A 23,908-nucleotide genomic window follows, 5' to 3' on the forward strand; every position below is an offset into this window, starting at 1 on the left:
AGAACTATGTATTCCATTTGAATACACAGGAACCCAGAAAAATCAAAGGGCCCTACAGATTGGTGATGTAAAAGATGATAAATGGCCCCTAGAACTTGTCAATCAGTACTATGAACCTGCCACTTGTGCAGAAGATAGGTGGTGGGGATAATGTACACATATTATCAGGCTACAGGCAGTTTTGGAGATTATAACAAGCAAGTATGCAGAGGCCTTCAATATACTTGCTCAAAAACAAACTAAGATGCAGAATGCCATTTACCAGAACTGTTGTGTCTTAGATTACATACTTGCCTCTGAAGGAGGGGTCTATAAAAAATTCAACGTGAGTAATTGTTGTTTACAAATAGATGACACAGGGGAAGTTATAAAAGAGATCACAGATCATATGGTAAAAATTGCCCATGTTCCTGTACAGACTTGGAAAGAATGGGACACAGACAAACTCTTTGAAGGATGATTCTCTTGGATAAGAGGAATTAAGACCATAATTGGGGTGATTATGGCTACATTTACTGGATGTCTACTTATTACTTGCCTCCTTCCTCTCCTAATCAGCATTATAAGAAGTTTATATATATATATATATATATATATATATATATATATATATATATATATATATAAACAGTTGTTAAAGAAACAGAAAGCCTCTCATCTATTACTCATGAGAAGATACCAACACGTGGTAAAAATGATGCTCTCTGAAGGCTGCAGATGCATCCTGAGCATCAAGGAAGTGGAATAAATCTGCAAATCCTTTCTAAGATATTTCTTTTTATCTCTGTTAATAGCTGCAACCTGCTATTTTCTGCTTCTGTAATCATGCTTGCTCAGCAGCTGTGGCAGGAATCTGAGCTGCCTGGAGAAAGGGGAAGAAATCAAGGCTATTTGCATGAGAAAGCCGTGAAACCTGGAAGTCCTTACTGTAGAAAAGATACTGAGAACAAAGGGCTGTGTTCAGCCTTTGGAAGAGACTCCACCTGGGAGCCCACAGGGGTGTTGAATAAACCTTGCTCTTCTGCATCTCCAAGTTCTGCTTGTCTCTTTCCAGTGCCATAATTTTCCATATTTTCTGTAACTATTTTTTGCTCCAACAATATTTAATCAATATTTAATCAAGCAGTCTTTGCTGGTTTTAGAATCTTATATATAGTTGTTAAAGTCATTATCTGTAAGCACAATTTTTTTATATCACTACTATCTTTGAAAATCCACATTACCTTTAAATATACATATACATGAGGGGTGTGGTAGTGCAGACCTCTAATACCAGTAGCTCAGGAGGCTGAGGCAAAAGGATCACAAGTTCAAAGCCAGCATGTTCTTGGCTTTGTGAGAATCCTGTCTTGAAATAAAACATAAGATTCTTTGGCTTCACTTCTAGACTCCCTCTCCTGTTCTAAGAAGCCCCAGGTTTCTGTGTTACACAGGGGCTGAAAGTACCTTAGCAACAACTCTGGGCACCCTGAAAACCAGGAAATGTATTTAGATAAACACCATGCACCACTTGTATTGTAAGAGGATGGCCAAGAACATGTACAGAGGATGAATACAGTAGTAACTGGGATGATTAAAGGCTTCATGGAACTGTGAAAGTTTCTCCGGTTCTAGTCAAACACAGCTTCCTCAGAATGTGGGCTATGTAGTGTGACCTGAGGAATCATTTCATCTTTAGTTTAAACTACTTCTCATAACTAATAAAGAAATATTTTGTTTAAAAAGTAACTCCTCAGAACATGAAGAAGGTTGGATTTTTGACGGGAGGGAGACTCCCCCAAAATGCAAGGAAAATTCACCCCCATGAGGGTGTGCAAAAACACACAGTATACTTCATGTTCTACCTCATTGCTATTAAAGAGCTTCCCTTGGACCACTGGCATTGTCATCACTAGAGAGGTTGCTACATATGTAGAAATCCAGATCTCATCCCAGAGTCCTGAATTAGTCTGCACTTTATGACCATTGCCATTCAGGGAATGGGAATGTGTGGACCCTAGACAGCAGACTTTATATAGAGATGTGATGCTAGAGAACTCTAGAAACCTGATGTTTCTAGCTGTGTCTTCTCCTCAAACCCAGAAATTTTCACCAGACCAGGGGATAAAATATTTATTACAAAAAGTGATAAAGGGAAGTGACACATGACTCCTGCCTCAGGACTTCCCAAATAATAGAGGTACTTATGGGTACACACACCTGAGGACATTCTCAGAAGAAGATGCTAGAATAATTCCTAGGGAGCTGATGAGGTGACACAGCAAGGGAACAGAAGAGTCTCTTTTCCAATGGGTATATGTTCAGCAGCAGGAGGTTCAGGTAAAACTGGAGCCTGGTTTGTCCTGGCATGGCAGGTGGACAGAAGTTGCCTGGGTTACCTGGTATGCTTCAGTCTTACATGATTTGCCAACAGTCATCCAGACCCTGGAGAAAGTACACCTGTTGCTGGTCCATGATGGGCATTACTCAGCAAATGCTCTTGTTAAAAAACTCTGCTTTGTGCTAAGAGGTTAAGCTCATCCCAAACCCAACTCTCTTCTTATTGGTAAGTGTCATTTCTTCAGGATAAGGTCATAGCTTTTGTTTGCACGTCCAGGGGACTTCAGTCCTGGGGGAAAGGACAAAGGGACTGTGAGATATGTTTGAGAGTGTTCCACAGGCAAGGCAGGGAGATCTGGTGGCAGGGTGCAGGTTAATGTTTTTTTAGGGTTATATGTGGGGTGTTGTGTGTAGCTGTCTAATGGTAGCAGGTTATCAGTTTGTGGTGGTTAGATATTCTCCAAACAGTAGAGATGGCTACACAGCATTGTGAATAGACTTAATGCCCCTGAATTGTACAACTCAAAATTACTAAATTCTTAACTTTTTTGACACGAATACTTAAGATATACAACAGAAAAACCAGAAATAATTAAAAATAAAAAAGACACTATCTTAGGGAGTAAAATGGCTGCTCTGGCAATAGAGAAGGCACTGGGTGGATCTCAGGAGCTGATGTTAAATGACTTGCTAGAGATAGTTCCACTTCCACAGCTAGATGGGCACTTTGCTGGTATGAACACTTCTGTGAAGTTGTTGTAGAGCAGCCTCAAGTTCCACAGAAGCTGACATGCCTGGTACTAGACTTGGTTTGAACTATATATACAGAGTTCATTCTAGGGATGGCCAGGAACAGAGCTAACTGCAGCTCCTTGGGGATAAATGGTGCTATGCTATCATGGGCTTTCTTTTGCTGATGCTGCATAGGTGGCTGTAACTTCTCATTTGCAGCTAGAAATGGTTGTGGACTGCCTAGTTCTATAACTACTGCTTCTAATAACATAAACTCCTCTAGATCTGTGGCTGGTTTTCACTGTTTCTGCAGCTTGATCTTGCCCTTGACATTTTTCCAGAGTTGGTGCTGGAGACGGAGATGGTGACACCTACAGCTTTGTAAATATACAATTTTAAATGATTACAAAGTTAAATTTCATTTATGTAAAAATGTAATGTTAAATATAATAAATAAAAAGAATATAAAATAAAAGAGGATCAAAATAAAATATTTGCCATCAAAGGCAGGTTAGTAAGTTTCTGGCACTGGAGCTGGCCCTTTTATAGCTTAGCAGCTAATGCTGACAGCAGAACTGGGCTGGCTCCTCTGGTACTTGTGCTACAGTTGATGTAGAGCCACCAGTATGGTATCTGGGAAAGTGCTTGGATTGTCTCTATTTCAGACAGTAGTTCTGGAGCAATTTTAAAATTAGCTATTTTACTGGGGCTGACACTCACTATGGTCTTTTAGCAGAAGGTGAGCAAGAATTGATATGGAGGTGAACTTAGCTCTGGGACCAGAAGTACATCTAGTTCTGTCACTGGCTCTAGCTTTTGCTCCAGAACTGGTACCAGATCTTATTCTAGAGGGTTCAATTTAAAGCCAGACTATGGTCAGTAGAAGTGATGCTGCTCCACATGTTTGGCTGTGAAAAGTGGTCTAAATGTTTTTTTTTTTTTATACATATGAGAGAAAATGTATAATCCTTGATCTTCTGGGTTTGGCTTAGTTTGCTTAACATATGACCTCTAGTTCAGCCTTTTTCCTGAAAATGGCGTACTTTCATTCTTTTTTTAGATGAATAAAACACCATTATGTATATATTAAAAATAAAATAAAACATAAAAAAGGGCTGAGGATGTGACTTGATGGTTAAGAGCCCCTGGCTTCAATCCCTAGAACCAAAAAAAAAAAAAATACACAGACATTTTTTTAACCAAACTATCTATTGAAAATAAATTTAAATATAGGAGAATAAAAGTAAGCATCGAGTACACTGTCTAAATGTAAGCATACTTACTACCTTGTTGATTATACTTCCAGAAATTTTAATGTATATTTACATACTTTATTCCATATATATTTATATCCTTTATTTCATGTATATTTATATCCTTTATTTGAAATGTATATATTTATATCCTTTATTCATACATTGTGTAACCTGCTTGTGTATCTGAATACTATGTTATGATCATCTTTCTAAATCCATAAATGTTTATCACTGTTGATAGTTGATTAGCATTCTTTTGTGTACAAGAACTTTATTTAATTTAACTGGATTATTTCTCTTACCAAAATTTTAAAAACTTTAAAACACTATTGGCAAATGCATTCTACGGTCATGTATAACTAATTAGAATAAATTATTAAAAAGGGAGACCATAGAATAGAAAAAGGGGCTCAGGGGAGGGAAGGGAGGAAAAGGGGAGATACTGAAGAATGAAATTGATCTAATTATACTGTTTTATTGTATGCACGTATGAATGTATTATAACAAATCCTCCCCCCCCAAAAAATCATTATTGCTGTTCCCTAATATATTAAGTCTAAATTCACAACACTTTCTTTCAAAATATTCCCAAACCCTTATGTTCTTCAATACCATGTATTATTATTTTCAGACTTTAACCTTTTATCCCAGAAAAGGAAATCTGCTTTTTATCTTCTTGTAGCCATAACACCATCCATATTTTTTTTACATTGGTAGTTTTTACATATTTATATAATTACTCCTGGGGTGCTTCATGCTTTTTTTTCCTCTACTAAATTAGACCATGAGATACTCCTAATGAAACTTTCAAGTTTGTTTGTTTTTTTCTTTTTTTTTTCTGTAATCTCAAGATAATCACTGTATTGCTGAGCAACAGTAGGTTATCTTTAAATCAATGTAGATTTAAATTAATGATTCACAATCTTTCATTAAACATCATAAATTTATGATAACTCACTGTGTGCATAGCAGTGAAATAAATGCCATCAATCAAACAAAGGAATAAGTGATATGTGATCTCTCCTCTCAAGGAGTTTATAATCTTGCAGAGAGAAGCAAGGCATATTGATGGTTAGAAAATAATGCAAGACTAACATTCTAAAAAGATATAAAGAAGTAGTTTATGATTGAGGAAATACAAACAGAAAATCAATGATGCAAGGATTAGAAGAGGAGAGCTAAACTCAACTTTAAAAAGATATGTTGAGTGAATTTCAGGTGGGGGAAAAACACTGGAAAGTATAGAGTGAGAAGAGAAAGAAATGAGAATTCAGGGTTTATACAAAGGATTTGAGAGAAAGTTAAATTTGAAAAGGATGAAGCCTGAAAGTGAATAACTCTGAATTCCTAGTAAAGGAGACTAGAGTTGTTAAAAATAGCCATTCACTGAGCACTTATGTGACTTTGGTTCATGTGAATAGTGAACATCTCATGTGAGCTGGATATTGGGCATCCATTTTCTCTGTCTCATAGCACTCATCTTATTTTGATAACAGTCCTTTAGAGCTATAATCAGAGTTCTTACCCTCCTATAGCTAAGTAGAAAGTAATAAAGTTGAAAATGACTGAAGTTCCAGTTGACGTTAGTTTTGAGATCACTATTAAACTATTCTGGCCATGGGGCCTCATTGTATTCCCTACTGCACATACTGTGAGACTCTGATATTTTTCCAATGAACTAAATTTTGTGTAAATTAGCCAGTGTCTATTTCTGTTATTTGCAACTAAAAAGTCCTAATTGACATAGTTATATATTATTTTCTACATTTCATTGATAAGGAAACTGTGAATTAGTGAGATTAAGTAAATTTCTAAGGCTACATAGCTAGGAAGTAATGAATATGTTTGACTTTATAAATTCTATAAAATTATTCACTAAAGACTGTGTGGTATGGTCAAGATTTAAACTCTAAATCTTCAAACCAGTGTTCTTTTTCCCTACACTGCAATGCCTTTCAATGAGACGTTCCTATAGTTTTTTTTTGGGAGGATGGGTCTCACATAATGAAAATGGCATTTTAAGAAGGTTAATTTCACAGCAGTATATAGGCTGGAAGGGAAGCAAGAAAGCTTTAGGTAGGATAAATGAAGATGATGAGTTAAAGAATCCAGGTGGGAAAGGACAGGTATTTGAATAGTGAAATGCAAGAGAGTACAGAAAGGAATAGTTACTAGAATATTCTATCAGTTGCCATAGCTATATGTCTGAAATGTATATCCCATTAATGGGTTTTTATACTATTTTATAATAACTTCAGCCCAGTGATTTCAAATTCTAGTCCAGTAAGCATAAGTTTTACTGAATTAAAAAGAATCACTTAGTAAGCATATTATAAACTTAAAAGCAGGCATACACACCATTTGCAGCTAAATTAGGTGCACATCACTTGCTGAAAAAGTGAAATATGCCTAGTGATTTTATGATCAAGCAGAATTTTATGGCTCAAAATTTCTTCAAATCATCACAAAACCAGAGGAAAAAAGGATTTCATGATATCTAGACAGACATTTTTGGGAAATGGCTCTAATTTTTCCTACAAGTGTAAATAATCTTTTCAGAAAATGTTGGCCCACTCATAATCTTCATTTTTCAAGAAACAAAAGTCTCTAGAAATAAGAGACATTTTTCTCATTTAAAAATAGCTGTCCAAGTCAATAGGTTAAAAGATATTAAATAAAAGAAAAAGAAATAATTCAAATGAAAGAAATTTCACTGTACTTGCACTGTGAAGATAATGCTGAGAAATACAGTAATACATAATATTTCCTCTGATGACTTTATAGCCATTCCAACAAAATATGATGTTTGGGGAAGAACACAAATGTATAAACAAGCGTCATATACAAATCAGAATAAATCATGACCTCATTGATAAATAGTGCTGCTCATATGAAAGAAAGTTTAGAACTTTGCAAGAGGTAATTAGGAACTACTTCAGCTCTCTGTATAAAGTTTGCCCAAATTTTGTCCAATGCTTTTCACTGTTATCCTAAATTTTTGTTTAATCACAAAAATAATACAAGCTTGTTTAAAAATTAATAAAGGTAAATAGTTACAGCTTTTTTTCTATCTTTTTGTTACATTAGTTTCATGTGTATGTTACTAGACTTTTTCTTTATGTATATGCAAACAAACATATATATGTATATATAGTATGTCTACATCTACACTTTTTACACCGGTAAAATAATAGTAAATATATTGTTTTGCAACACACTCTTTCACTTGACCATAATAAGGACATATTTTGTGTATATTGAGAACCATTGGTTTTTTCTAGGTTAGCAAGACAGATATGATCTCAAGTTCTGCTTTGGGGCATTTACTAACTACATACTCTTTCAATAACTGTTTTTGTATAAAAACGTTGACTATCAAATAAAAAGTATCTTTTAAGCAATAAAGAAATTGGTGGATATTAATAATTCATAAAAAATGAAAATTCAATGTGGCATGTAGATTATGGTTTATTCAAGCAACAAGTTTTTAATAACAAAAAGTAAATACATAAGTCTGAGTACTAAAAGGAGGAATTCTGATATTGTGATTAAACTCTACGACTATTACATGTAAAACAATTTTCAACTAATTATTATCTAGAAATATTATAGAAAGAAAATACTAATGAAAAAAAAGGTTTAAGTAAACAGCTATTTTAATATTAAATATGGATCCATATTAAATTCAAGAATTGTTCTTCTGAAGACTCTGCATGGCCTCCTAGTTATTTAAATAAAGTCTATGAAGTGTACCTGTTTAGAAGTTGGTTGCTAAAATGATAATTCTATAAATCTGAAATTTTAGAAAACTAATATGATTTGTTGTGTGGCAGTCATGCATCTTTGACACATATAAGGAATGATTGGTAAACAAAATTATGATGTAATCAAAAGTTACATGGTGTTTTTATTTGAGCTGTGTGTAAAAATGGTCCTGTTGTCAGAAAGGCAATTCATTTCTTGGAGAAGTTAGGTCATTAGAACTATGTAATTTAGTAGAAATAAGTATGTTCTTGTGCAAAGGAACATATTGTATGAGGACAGAGAATTATACATAAGAAAGTATTTTGGTGTTGTCCTAGGGAAATGTAAAATGTACTGAAGAAAAGAATGTATCTGTATACACATAAGAAATGATTTATGTTTCTCATAAGACATACAAAAATGTATTGTAGTCCAAGTAAATAAGCTTTGAAGGAAATGAAGAGCTAAAGAACTGCATTTTATTGAGTAAGTGTTCCTGGAGAACATAAGTTTAGTAAGAATTAATTGAGTATTCATAGTGTTCTAAGAGTTTTATATGTATTATGTCATTTAAAGCTCACCATGCCTTGATGAAATAGGTGTTGTTATAATCCTCCTTGCATACATGAGGAAACTGAAACGTAGCTGGTTTAAAAAATTGCCTAGTATTGCCAGAAGGTAAAAAATATGGCTTAACCACAGGCATGATTCTGGACAGTTGAGTATAAGTAAGTTTGGGATTACAGAAGTGATGTAAAAATTATTTTCAGGAGGGTTTATCGAAAAACTATGTACCGCATATATGAAAAGCTAAGGAAGCAGCCTAGAGGCTTCAGCAAACAGAATGGTCAACTAGTCTGATCATTTATGTAATTTTTCATGTTATATTTAATCTTTCTTACAGAGAAGGCTAGATACATTCTCACAATGTTGGAAGATGAAATGGTGATAAGTGAAGTTTTCGCTACCTCTAAAGAGAGAATGCTTACTTACTCTTAGAAAAAGTTTGCATATAAGGGAAGACAGAGAAACCTGCTCAATATAACAACTTCAAAATTTTGTTTACATTTAAGAGAGTTACTAAAACAAAAGAATCCGGAGAGTTTGTAGTTCTATTTCTTGTTTCCTTCTCTGTATTAAGCAGATTTTTATAACTAAAAATAACAATTAGCTCATCAGAAATCTTGCTCATTTATTCACATGTAGTCAGTCATGATGCAGCTACCTCTCTTCTTCTTTCATTGCTGAGTAAGAGAAGAGTGGAACATTAGCTATCTTCACCTTCAAAGTATTAATACTAGATTTGCTGAAGCATTAGTCTTTACTACATGCTAAGAATATAATCTAATAGAAAAACCTGACAGAGTAGAGAATAACTGAACCAAAGATATTATTTTTCTCATATTAACACAATGTGACTTTGGATCACAAGGCAAATTTTACTTCCTAAACTGAAAGAGATGGCACACATGTAAAATACAGTAGCATCAACCGATTAAATTTGCTAGCCTTAACCTTGGATCATGCTTATTTAACTGAGATAGGAATCCTTATGTGGCTCCACGAAAGATATAATAGACATTATTCATTAAGCATCTTTTAAATATTCTATAACATTTTTACTTTTATATTTGTTTGTTTATTTATTTACATTTCTGGTACTAGGGATTGAACACAGGGGTGCTTAATATCCTCAGCCCTTTATTATGTTTTATTTAAAGGCAGGGTCTAGCTGAGTTGCTTATGGCCTCACTAAGTTGCTGAGGCTGTCACTGAACTTGAGATCCTCCTGCCTTAGCCTCTGCCTCAGTTGTTGACACCATGAGAATAAAACTGCTATCAGAGACATGGAAGAGCTGCTGGGATTACAGGTGTGCATCATTGTTCCCAGCACCTTAATTTTTATATAACAATCTTATGGAACATTTACTTTTTTAATATATTTTTAGTTGTTGATGGACCTTTATTCATTTATATGTGGTGCTGAGAATTGAACCCAGTGCCTCACACATGCCAGGCAAGTGTGCTACCACTGAGCCACAGACCCAGGCCCTTATGGAACATTTTCTATCATTATTTTTCTTTCTCTTTTTTGGAGGAGGAGTAGTAGGGATTGAACTCAGGGGCACTTGGCCACTGAGCCACATCCCCAGCACTATTTTTTATGTTATTTAGAGACAGGGTCTCACTAAGTTGCTTAGCATCTCACATTTGCTGAGGCTGGCTTTGAACTTGCTATCATCCTGCCTCAGCCTCCTGAGCCACTAGAATTACAGGTGTGCACCACTGTGCCCAGCATTATTTTTCTTTTATAGATGAGGAAACTGAGATTCAGAGAAGTGTGACTTATCCAGGGTCAAATATGCAGTAATGTGGCAGGATTTAAATCCAGGTGGTCTGACCCCAGAGCCTGAGCTGTCACCTGAAACTCACAGGAATAGGTATCATCATTGTGCATCTCCCTACACTCAGGAACAGAACTTATCCTATATGAAATCAACATTAATAAACAGTAGAATATAATTTAAATTCAAAATAAATTTATGCTTACAGTATTAGATTTCAAGGTAATTTCATGCTTTCAATGAGTAGTTTCGAATCCGTCAAAGTATAGGTTTCTTGGCTGCTAGCAATACTTAAATGAAAAATACCAATAATATTTTTGTTTAATTCTGAATAGGATACGTTGGCATTAACTTTAAACTCTGACATCCTAGTGTTTGAATGCTAATGAAATAAAGTCATTAGGCATGTTATAATTAACGAACTCATCTTTTTTTTAATAAATTAATTTGTTCTGGTATAACTTGTCATTTCAAGCAAGAGTCTGTGTAAGCCAGAGGAACTTTAGGACTTGTGGTCACAAAGTTGTTGACACTGTGAGAATAAAACTGCTATAAGAGACATGGAAGAGTGGTCATGGATGAAACCCTAATTTCAATGCCTCTGTCCCAGGAGTCCATTCACTTTTGTTCATCAAAGCTGATATAGTAGAGTGGTTAAGATCTTAACATCTAATATGAGCCCATCTGTTTTCACATGCAGATTCTTCCAATTATAAACTATGTGACTTTGAGTAAGTAAATGACTTAGTATCCTCAAATATGATGACAATATCATATAAAGATGGTTTGAGGATAGTAATAATACCCTCAATGGATTCATTAAAATGAAATTTGAAAAACAAAGCACTTGGTCCATTTTTTAAACATAATTTCTTCCTTTTTAAACATTTCACTGATTTTTTTATGTATACCTTTACTTTATTTTTATGTGGTGCTGGGGATTGAACCCAGTATCTCATACATGTGAGTCAAGCGCTCCACCACTGAACCACAACCATACCTCCAATGTTACATTTAAAGTGATAAAATTAGTTGTTATTATTCAGTGACAGCTATCAACACTAACTGCATAATGCTGAGGATAATAATCCATTCTTGGAGGACTGAATGATTTTCATTTATTTCTTAATCTGCTCCCAAACCCAAATCCTAAAATTTGTGAAAAAAGACATTTTGAACAAATAATAATATACTTAAAAGTATGTTAATCTAAATTCTTTGTAGTGATGAATACCTAGAAATTTCGAGAATGTTTATCAACATGGAAATTCTCAGTTTCCCCAATGTGTACAAGGAAATTATACAAGATGATCTCTCAAATCCCTTCTATCTCCAACAAGGAAAATATTTCCACAGCTATTAGACTTAAGGCCATTATTCTAAGCTAAAGAACAAAGAAAATCTAAAGTATTACGTGAGATTTTTAACTTAAATCTGTCATGATTTGGATATTAAATGTCTCCAAACAGCTACTGTGTTAATGCAGGAAGTGAAATGATTATGAAAGCTGTAACCTAACAGTGGATTTGAATAGATTACTGGGTAGTAACTGTAAAAAGGTGGCTAGAGGAAGGTCACTGGGATTGTTCCATGGGATTATATATTTTGTCCCTGGCTCTTTGTGCTCTTGGCCTCTCTCTCTGCTTTCTGGCTACCATGAGCTGGGCAACTTTTCTCCACTATCCTCTACTATCATGATGGAAGCTTCACTTCCAGTCAAGAGTAATGGAGTCAGCTGGCTAGGGACTGACCCTTTAAAACTACAAGCCATAAACTTTTCCTTCGATAAGTTGCTTTTATCAAGTATTTTGGTCACAACGATGAAAAATGACTGTACAAAGTTACAACACATAGTACCCCAAACTTATATATACAAAGGAAAAAATGGTAATATCTAGAACAAAAGATATTCTTAACAAATTTAGATATACTAAATTTTAAGATAAAGGTAGTTAACTGTATAAAAGATAAGTAGTTAATTGTATATAAGTTTTATAATGGAATAAAAAGGTAAATGGGATAAAAATAGATATGACATACAATGAATTGAGATTTGGAAAATAAGATTTGTATAATTTAGAACTGTCAGGTAATTAAAGAGAAAGAAGGTAATTTAAGAAAGAAGGTACTGTGTGATATAAAATATTAAAGCAATACCTAAATTGAAATTTTATATAAAATGTGTTTTTTCTTCATTCAAAGTAAAAGGAGATATTCCATAGTTAGATAATGTTAAGCAGGATGAGTATCTATTTATTCTTAGAAATATTAGGACCAAGTATTATTATTAATATCAAAGAGTGGCCAATATCTTTGAAATTGCCACCTCATACAAATTAGACAGACAAAATATTTATTTGTATATTTCCATGCTGCTTCTAAAATATAAGTAAAAACATGAGCAGGAGGAAATGCTAGCAGTAGGCTGAGGCCATACAACAAGAATGGTCTTTTTACATACAATCTTGATAAACAATATGTAAAATAGCAAAGAATATTAAATCTGCATTTTATATGCCATCATTAGCTCCATTTTAGAGATGGAAACAGATGTAATAAAAATGAAATAAACTAAGAGAGATAGGAAAGGGAAAAACTAATTAAAATCTTGGCTTCAGAGCATATACTAAGATCATGATTTCATTTATATAAATTTTTTAAAAAATGCAAATTAATTGATAAGAACCAAAAAATAGATTGGTGATTGTCTGGGGATAGAAGTGAGATTCAGAGGGGCATGATAAAATTTTGGAATGATAAAAGTTTTCATTATTTTAATGTAAATAATACTTTTTAAGGCATAAACATTTATAAAATTATATAATTTATGTACAATTATTATATATATTATATTCAATAAAACATTTAAAATGGATTGACTTGTGTATTAAAATAGATAAAATCTGTCTACATGAACAAAAATGAAGTTAAAAATGAATGAATTTTCAATGTTTAGCATCTCAGATATCTAGAACAAAAGACAATATTGGGATGCTTGCCATTGTCTAATTTTTATGTCTGTGGATGTGGAAGGGATTGTGTATATGTTTATCTCAGGGAAAGTGTAAACAGACATCAAAGAGCTATGTTCAGTCTGAGTATACTAACAGATTCCGTTTGAAGTAGCATATCATGTAAAAGCATGAACATTTAGTCCCCCCAATTATAAAATAATTGAGCAAGGAACATATTGCTGTACAAGAAATGTATATATAACCTTTAAAGAAAAATAAGCTTAGGATATGTTAGAAGTAATGTTTTACAATATATTCACAGTAGAAATTACGTGGTGTAATATATAAGTTAAATTATATATACTATATAGAACTAAGTAAAATAATAGACAAAAACCACAAAGTAAAAATATATTATGAGATACCAGGGAAGTATACACACAACAAAAGTAGGGTATTGTGATTGTAACAATCACCTACTTTTTAAAAACTGACATAATGTACAACTAAGAAATAAACACTTCCAAATTGAATATCACAATAATTAGCATATTATTTTTGTATGAGGCCTTTCATAAATATTTATTCTTTTTATTATCCAAATATTTCTAGTAGCGGTGGAGTGATTAAGAACTAAATTTTGAGGGGCTGGGGTTTTGGCTCAGTGGTAGAGTGCTCGCCTAGCACACGTGAGACACTGGGTTCAAACTTCAACACCACATAAAAATGAAATAAAGATATTATGTCCACCTACACCTAAAAAAAATAAATGTTAAAAGAATTAAATTTTGAAAAGTATCCAAGAAACCCTCCAAGTAGATAACTTGAGAATAAAAGCTGTAAGTGAGTCACATTTGACTAATATTATGAGTCAGAACAGAGGTATTTTCTAAAAGAGTCATAGTTGCCTTAAACAAAGGCCAAAGCTTTTTACCTTTAGGATTTAACCTCTGATTAATTACTTTTTTAATTTCATGGAATACAAGCAAAGAGTATAAACAACACTCAAATAGACAATAAATATGAAAAGATATTCAATAATATCTCTAATAAGAAATATAAATACATAATATTGAGAAATTAGTTTAAATATATTTGTTAAAAATGTGAATTGTGATTACCTCTTGGTATACATTTAATTACTTTTAATTGCTTCTTTGTATTTCATATACTGTCTGACTTTTTTTAAATTGACATATATTATTTTCACAAAATATAAAGTCATTTTAAAACTGCCTTATAAGTTTTTTTAATAGAAAAATTATGGTCAAATGATTAGAAAAGAAATTTAGTAATAGACCAAGTCAATTCAGTAATGTGATAAAGGTGGCATTTCAAATAGGTATAGAACAGAAACATTATCATAGTTCTGTATTAATTAATTAGCTAATAAAAAAATTTTTGACTTATTGACTCAAAAATACTAATTCTTGGTGGTACAAACCTTAACATGGAAATGAAATCATTAAAGTACTATAAAATAAAAGAACATCCTTTAAAAAAATCCATCATTTTACCTAAAAATAAGTGGCAAAACAATATTCACCGTATAACCCATTAATTTAAATGATTTTTCCTATGGTATATGTTTTGAGTAAAATTATGAAATGAAAGGATACACACATATAGTAAGTGTTATTTACCATTATATCGCCATCCTCTACAAGTGTTCCTGGCACATACGTTGGTACTATGTATAAAATGATAAAATGGGCATAAACTTTAGTCTACCACCCTATTTCTAGGAATTCACACTATATTGATTTTCTCAAGCGTGCATGTATTCATTCTCTAGGTATCCAGGGACATTATTTAATAACAGGGTGTGTGTTTATAAAGAGAGAAATGGTGGGGCTAGTTTGTGGTTCAGTGGTAGAACACTTGCCTAGCATGTGTGAGGCACTGGGTTCGATTCTCAGCACCGCATATAAATAAGTAAGTAAGTAAATAAATAAATAAATAAATAAAATGAAGGTCCATCAACAACTAACAAAAAAATATTAAAAAAAGAGAGAAATGGTGTCGACACAGCTTCCCTACAACAGAAATCTGGTAAAATAAATGAAGACAATTATTTCCATGGAATATATATCTATTTAAAAATAAGACATTATTTGCCATGAAAATTTTCTACTTGGAGTTTCATCTTTGCAATGTTCATATATTTTGAAAATTGGAGATAAGTAAAAGTAAAATCTTTTACAAAATCAGAAAGCATTTCCTAACTTTTAAAAATATGTGACTAAATGACAAAACACAAATTCTATAATAAGAAGTAATATAATGGTTAATCTAAATTTAATATCTCTTTCCCCATTTGAAATGAATAATACATTATATTTTATAATTTAATATACTACTTGTATTCCATGACTAAGTTTAGATAGTGAATGTGGTTTAGTAGATTAGGTTCTACATTACTATGCCAAATCATCTCTGTGGATTTTTATTCTATAAAAATATAAAGACATCTTCCAATTAAATCTCTAAAAGACTATATCCGTGAATTTCTATTCAAATACAGTTGGGTATTTTTATGTCATTCATAAAAATGGGCTAAATATCATCCTTACCTTTCAATGAAAAGTAAACACTGGTCTTTTTGGTTGTACCAAAGGAGTTGATCTGTAGCAGAAAAGAATCCTGTAAATAAAAACAACATATATCTGTTTTTAAACTTCATTTTACAAAAGTTTATTCATATACTCCAGGACTTGTAAATCATTCTTAAATATGGCTAAAATTTTACAATATAAGAAGGAAACTGGTGGCAGATGACATCGTATACACTGGCAGAGGATGCTTTCATTAGCACAAATTCCCCCTCCCATCCTGCAGTTTGTGGAATTGAAACCTGCTGCACTAAAGTATAAAACAAACCGTTTGCTTTTTAACAATACTTCCTAACATTTGAATACCCCATTGCTTTATCTAAAAGGTTGTTGCAAGCATTGAAAAGGGCTTCGTGGCAATTCAGCAGCAAGGTTGGGGTATATTATATGACAGCTTAAAAAGAGAAATATAATTTTAAAAAATGGTGTAACCGACTCACGGCAACATGGGTTCGCAAACCTTGTAGATGGATATAAACCAGGCTTGCCAAACATCACAGACAGCACTTATTAAATCTGCTACGTGGAATGCAATATGCCTGCTGTCTAGCCCCTCCCCCTCTGCCAATAAACGACTCCCCCTTTTTTTCCAGTGTAAAAAAACACATGCTCACAGGATATTTAGAGGAACTCAGGTTTGTTTTTTTAATCACCCAGAGTCCTACAACCTAATGACGCCATTCAGAGCATTTTCATCCAATTTTTTTTTTTTTAAACAGCTTTTTGTTAAGAGGCCCGTGACCAACTCAGGATGGGCGGTTGGGAGAAGGAAAACACTCCTCTTTTTCAATTGTTAGGAACTATAGCTGGCATTTTTACCTCGTGTAATGTTTTTTTTTTTTTTCTCTCTTTGAATTATAAAATTATAAAGAAAAAAATTCTGAGTGGGGGTGGGGGAGAACGTCTTCCAGGGGTGTGTGCCTCCGCTACCAAGGAGCGTTTGGGAAGGTGGGTGGAGCCGGGGGGGGGGGGGGAGGGGGTGTTGCGGTAGGTCATTCGTTGGGCGTAGGGTTTGTCAATCAAAGTTGCCCAGCGAATGAAGAACGAACTAAAGGCACACTGGGAACGAAATTAACAGGAGATCTGACTGCAAGGGGAGGGGGCTCACGTTTTGAGCCAAGAAAAGAACTCAGGATCTCACACTGCGCCATTGGACTGCGGCACGCCTCGGTGTGCTTCTGCTGCAACAGGGAGAGGCCCTACTGCCGTGGCTCTCGCCCAGGTCTCCATTGCCGCTGCCACCTTAGAAGCTGCTACTACAGCACCGCGGCTTGCGGCTTGCAGTCCCGCCCCGCCCTGAGCTGCAGCAGCGGTCGCCAGTGCCACCTCCGCAGCCCGGGCCCTCACCGTCGCCAGCCAAGCATCCGTGAGTCATTTTCTGCCCATTTCTGGGTGCGCGGTCTCTGGTAGTCACCACCTTAAGAGGTTTGCGGGATTGCAACATGGCAGAAGCGGATCTTAAAATGATCACGGAACCTGCCGCCCAGGGGGTTGCTGAAGAAGAGATGGCTAGCTCAGCTAGTGATTCTGGGGACGAATCTGACAGCAGTAGCTCTAGCAGCAGCACTAGCAGCAGCAGCAGCGGCAGCAGCAGCAGCAGCGGCAGCAGCAGCAGCCACAGCAGCTTGTATAGAAAGAAGCGGGTACCTGAGCCTTCCAGAAGGGCGCGGCAGGCTCCCTCGGGGACAAATTTCGTGGATAGGCTGCCCCAGGCAGTTAGAAATCGTGTGCAGGCCCTCAAGAATATTCAAGATGAGTGTGACAAGGTAGATGCCCTGTTCTTAAAGGCAATTCATGATCTTGAAAGAAAATATGCTGAACTCAATAAGCCTCTGTATGATAGGCGATTTCAAATCATCAATGCAGAATATGAGCCTACAGAAGAAGAATGTGAGTGGAATTCAGAGGATGAGGAGTTCAGCAGTGATGAAGAGGTGCAGGATGACACTCCTAGTGAAATGCCTCCCTTAGAGGGTGAGGAAGAAGAAGAAATGCCTAAAGAAAACTCTGAGGTGAAGATTGAAGAAAATGAAGTTCCTAAAGAAATTCCTGAGGTAAAGGATGAAGAAAAGGAAGTTCCTAAAGAAAGTCCTGAGGTAAAAGCTGAAGAAAAGGAAGTTCCTAAAGAAATTGTTGATGTAAAGCCTGAAGAAAAGGAAGTTCCTAAAGAAATTCCTGAAATAAAGGGTGAAGAAGCAGATTCTACAGATTGTATGGAAGCAACTCCTGAAGAAAAAGAAGATCCTAAAGAAGCCCTCCAGGCAAAGGCAGAACAGGAAGAACAACCTAAAGTAACAGAGCCAAAGGCAAGGTCTGCAGTAAGAGAGGCTCATAAAAGAGTTCCTGAGACAAGGCCTAAAGAAAGAGTGAATATTAAAAGAGCTCGGAAGGGGAAACCTAAAAGAGAAGATCCTAAAGGCATTCCTGACTACTGGCTGACGGTTTTAAAGAATGTTGACAAGCTTGGGCCTATGATTCAGAAGTATGATGAGCCCATTCTGAAATTCTTGTCTGATGTTAGTCTGAAGTTCTCAAAACCTGGCCAGCCTATAAGTTACACCTTTGAATTTCATTTCCTACCCAATCCATACTTCAGAAATGAGCTGCTGATGAAGACATACATAATAAAGTCAAAACCAGATCACAATGATCCCTTCTTCTCTTGGGGATGGGAAATTGAAGATTGCAAAGGCTGCAAGATAGATTGGAGAAGAGGAAAGGATGTTACTGTGACAACCACCCATAGTCGTACAACTGCTACTGGAGAAATTGAAATTCAGCCAAGAGAGGTTCCTAATGCATCATTCTTCAATTTCTTCAGCCCTCCTGAGATTCCTAAGATTGGAAAGCTGGAACCACGAGAAGATGCTATCCTTGATGAGGACTTTGAAATTGGTCAAATTTTACATGATAATGTCATTCTGAAGTCAATCTATTATTATACAGGAGAAGTCAATGATACCTACTATCAAGATGGCAGAGATTACGTAAATAGGAAATACTGAAAATAAAAAAGCTGGCTGAAAAAATTTTCAAGAATCTTAAAAATTCAAGCAAGCAGAAGTGAAGCAGGTTTATGTAGCCTTGAAATAAATAAAAACCTACCCTATAACCTGAACACTATTACTCCTTATAAATGTCTTGTGTTTTCCTATGTTCTTAGCCCATTTAAAAATTGTTATATAAAGTGTCTTAAGTATCAGTTTATTCTATTGAGCCTGTTATAGTGTAATATTCTTCAAAATATGTAAACTGTTGTGAGTTATTTAAAGCATGTTAGTTTGGTGCTACAGAATGTTGATTTTTGTGAAATCCTTTTGTCATGTTCCTCTTAGATTGTAGCTGTGAAAACTGTCAGAATTATTAGAAAAATATTTGCTTGGAAAAAAAAGTTCCTGAAGTAACAATGCAAGGGTTTTATTGTTATTTTTTTTTTCCTTTTTCCAGCCCGGAAGTCTAAGGGTTTAAATCTGCTTGCACTAGCTGTGCCTTCATTAATTTGCTATAGAAATACACTACTTATTGTTAACTAGAACAGTGCATTGTGAAATTTGACTGCTTGAAAAAAAATGAGTATACTTTTAAGAATGTCTGTCAAAACTACATTTGATTTATATGGATTTGTTTATGTGAATAATAGTTTATAAATCAATCATAATGAAGTTATTGTTTACCACTAAGGTGTTAATATGACATAGTATTTTTTAAAAAAAAGTTTTATCACATTGTGTAATTGCATACTAAAGGTATCACATTTTCTTTGTATTATGTTTTACTTTACCTTTCACTGAAAATGATTACTTTACATTATTTGATACTTGTTTCATGATCCTTTATTGCAACCTAAAATAAATAAATGTCAAATAAAGTGTATGATGGTATTAAAATCTAGTATTTTCTCCTAATTATAAAATTGTGGTACTTAGCTGAGAAAAAGTAAAATTTAAAAAAACATAACTTTTTAACATTCTGATATATTTCCTATATCCTAGTTCTTTTTAAGGATGCACATTCAAGTTATTGGAAAGAAATGGGATAGGGGAGGGGGGAAAAGAAATGGGAGAAAGAGGAGAAAAATGGAAGCAGAGGAAGGAGGTGAGGAGGGTGGGAAAGGGGAAGATTAGGGGAGGAAAGGGAAGGGGAGGGGAGGAGGGTAAGAAATAGAATGAGGCGGGGAGGAGAACTCTGGGAAGGAGGGGGAGGAAGGCAGGGATATCTCATCCAAAATGGCCAACTGTTTTGATTTTTTTTCCCCATGACCAGAACCACTGTTCACCTTGACTTGACTTGACCATGGCTCTATTTCTCTTATAGGTAACATAATGGTCTCATCTCCTATGTGCTGTACTGTGTAGCTGGTTACAGGGTAATTATATCCTGAAATCTTGGTTTGAGACTACTAAGAAGATAAGGCCCTTTAAACTCAAAGGGCCTTTAAAAGGGCCTTAGCAAAGAACTTTGCACTAGGCATGAAATCATAAGCACAGCAAATGATAAAGTATTATCTTATTTCACATTCTAATATTTTCCTTCAAGATTTTACAGGAAAGAAGTATGACAGGAGGATGACAGATTGAAGACTTTCTGGGTCACCAGGTTAGAAATTAGCTAATAATCTTCCCAAATCCCATCATATATAGTTTTTTTAAAATTTTTTTATTGATTTAAAAAAAATAAATGACAGTGGAATGTATTACAATTCTTATTACACATATAAAACACAATTTTTCATATCTCTGGTTGTATATAAAGTATGTTGACACCAATTCATTTCTTCATACATGTACTGTAGAATAATGATGTCTATCACATTCCACCATTCTTGCTAGTCCTCTGCTCCTTCCCTTTCCCTCCTACCCCTCTTCCCTATCTAGAATTCATCTATTCCTCCCATGCTCCCCCTCCCTACCCCACTATGAGTCAGCCTCCTTATATCAGAGAAAACATTCGGCATTTATTTGTTTGGAATTGGCTAACTTCACTTAGCATTATCTTTTCCAATGCCATCCATTTACCTGAAAAAGCCATAATTTTATTCTCTTTTATTGCTGAGTGAAATTCCATTGTGTATAGTTTAACATCTTGCTTTTGTATTTGCTTAACAATATTCTGTCCTCCCATGCATATAAATGTAAAAAAAAATGCAAACCATGATATTCTATATTTAACACATGATGTATACTTTGATCTTTATGTTCTTTGTGATTTAAACATCAGGAAGCAATTTATTGATTTTATCAAACTATTGAACTTTTGAGAGTGCTTATTTTAATTCTGAGATTTTTGCATTCATGAAGGACAGGATGGACTGGAGACTATCATGCTAAATGAAATAAGCCAGACCCAGAAAATCAAAGGTTGAATGATTTCCCTGATATGCAGAAGCTAGTCCAAAATAAGGAAAAAAGAAATGGGTGGGGGGATCAAAATAGAAGAAAGATTAGTAGAGGAAAGGGATTGAGTTGAGGGTGAGGGAGGAGGGACAGGATAAGGGAAGAACAATAGAATGAATGGACCTAACTTTCCTATATACATATATGAATATACCACAGTGAATCTCACCATCATGTATATTCACAAGGCACTAATTATTTTAAATACTATAAATAGCAGAAGGATCAGTACAATAAAGGGAAGAGAAAGGGGAGGGAGGGGTGAAGGGAAGGGGAAGTGCTGGGGACTGAATTAGAGCAAATTATATTCCATGCATTTATAATTGTATCAAACACTTAATGCTATGTATGACTAAAAAGAACTAATAAAAAAGAATCCAGGGCTGGGGTTGTGGCTCAGTGTAGAGTGCTCACCTAGCACATGTGGGGCCCTGTGTTCCATCCTCAACACCACAGAAAAATAAATAAATAAAAGTATTGTGTCCACCTACAACTAAAAAATAAATATTAAAAAAAAAAAGAAATCCATCTGGAAGATTCACTTTTATGCCAGGGCCAAAAAGACAACTATAACCATTATGGTGTACCTGGCTCCCTGTGGCTGGATAGGTTTCCAAGTTAGATATATACCATGCTTGCCATATATCACAGATAGCAAACCCTTAAGACTTTTAAAATGGAATGCAAAATCCTTATAGCCTCTTAGAACTCTTACTAAAGTATTTAATACCACCCTCCTCTGTACTCTTCATAATTCAGAAAAAAACACCCAGAAGCACACTACACTAAGATATGCCCTGCCTGTATATTGGTGAATTTTCTCTCCTTCATTGACTCAAATGGAAAGGCAAATTAAAGTTGGATGAATGTAAGAGAAGCTAATTGGAAAAACAGTTTACCACTATTTTTAACTTTTAGGTTGAAGCCTAGAGACTGAGGTATTTCTCCATCAGTAAAGTTAGAATTCCAGAAATGCAAGTGGTCTGTACTGAACACTTAAACCCCTTTAGCAGGTAGAAGAAGGTAGGTAGAGCTGGGGAAGTAGTTGGGCTGAAACATTTATTGGGCTGCACGTTTGTCTATCACACCTGCTTAGTCAATGAGTAATGTTACAAGGAGAAGCCCAGTGGGAATGAAGCTAATGAACTGAGGGCAGAGGGCGTTAGAAGTGCTTTACTGGGTCTTTTCCTGCATGCTCCTTCTGGTGCGCTGTTTCTTTTTGCTGTGACCCAGAACTGAGACCAGCTGCCCCTTCGCTGTTCCCAGCCCGACCCAGGATGTGGCCGCTGTCCCTATCCCCTCTTCCTCTGCAGTTGCCGCCATCTGCTCTTTAATGAGTTCATTCCTGTCCTTAGTTAGGCACTGAGTATCCAAGAATCACTCTGAAATGTTTGTTATTTTCCTTTAATTTGGCTGACTGAGATAACAAGGGACTTTTTCATAAGCAGCGGCAGCAGAGGCTGCTGAAGACATAATGGGAAAACTTGAGCTGAGCAAAGAAAATGTCAACACAAATGATGCAAATGCCTCATTCTGACACCTAGAGTGCTTCAAGCCCGCTGTGCCACGCTGTGTCCCCACGTTGGTCTATTTGCCCTTAAAAACTGCAGGAGTAATGTGTTAAGATGCTGATCAGGAATTGCAGGCGCTGGGGGAAAAGTGTAAAAACCCTCTCTTGTGTTTGAGGCTCCCGGTGCATGTATAAGGACAATGTTCAGTTATACCTAAAGGTGACAAGCAAAATATTGTGAAAGTGAAGTGGTTTTGAGTATCGGGGATCCAGATTTTGAGGTGACTGGTAAATTTGAGGGAAAAAAAAGAGGGATAAAAGTTGTAAAAGTGAAAATGAATTAGAAAAAAATCCTTTAAATACAGCGTATCTGCTGACTTTCTTTTTAAAAAAGTTACACATTTATATTACATTTGATGAAATAAATATTTCAAAGCTAAGGTGATGAAAAAGATAGCTATTGTTAGATAAAATTTGATCCTTTCCTCTTTGAACACTTAAAAAAAAAAAGGGATTATGCTGGGCATAGTCGCCTGAAATCCCAGTGACTGCGAAGGCTGAAACTGGAGGATCAAGAGTTCAAAGCCAGCCTCAGCAAAGGCAAGGTGCTAAGCAACTCAGTGAGACCCTGTCTCTTAATAAAATACAAAATAGGACTGGGGATGTGGCTCAGTGGTTGAGTGCCCCTGAGTTCAATCCTTGGCACCTCCTCCCCTAATAAGAGATTGTGGTCATGATTCAGATTTGTGAAGGATATCAGACCAGAAGAAATAAAGAACACCCTTCTAAAAGCAAAAGTAATCACCTTTTAAATGGAACACTCCAACCCCAAAAATGAGTTCTCAAAACCTTTATTTTCTATAGTTTTCCTGAAATCTTACTATGCATGAAAGTGGGACCTATAGTGGAAAATGTCATATTCATTTATGACCTTGTAATGACTAGAACTTAATTAATTGCTTTTCTAATTCAGAGACAAGAATTGCCCTTAACAGGAGACTTTTCAACTCAAGGATTAAAGCAAAGAAAAAAGCTGGCTGAGA

The 23,908-nt window shown here is 35.1% G+C and overlaps 1 protein-coding gene across 1 annotated transcript; it reads left to right on the forward strand.

Moving 5' to 3' along the window:
- Positions 1–17,097: 17,097 nt before the first annotated feature.
- On the forward strand, positions 17,098–19,565 carry Nap1l3 (nucleosome assembly protein 1 like 3). The gene has a single exon (XM_027931469.2). It carries the CDS (start codon positions 17,405–17,407, stop codon positions 18,965–18,967), a length of 1,563 nt encoding a protein of 520 aa, XP_027787270.2. The 5' UTR covers positions 17,098–17,404; the 3' UTR covers positions 18,968–19,565.
- The last annotated feature ends 4,343 nt before the right edge of the window (positions 19,566–23,908 follow it).

The sequence above is a fragment of the Marmota flaviventris genome, chromosome X (assembly GCF_047511675.1).
Source record: "Marmota flaviventris isolate mMarFla1 chromosome X, mMarFla1.hap1, whole genome shotgun sequence".
Taxonomy (NCBI): Eukaryota; Metazoa; Chordata; class Mammalia; order Rodentia; family Sciuridae; genus Marmota; species Marmota flaviventris.

What these genes read in the sequence shown, in the direction of transcription:
- Nap1l3 (XM_027931469.2), top strand. Translation starts at nt 17,405, where the DNA reads ATGGCAGAAGCGGATCTTAAAATGATCACGGAACCTGCCGCCCAGGGG.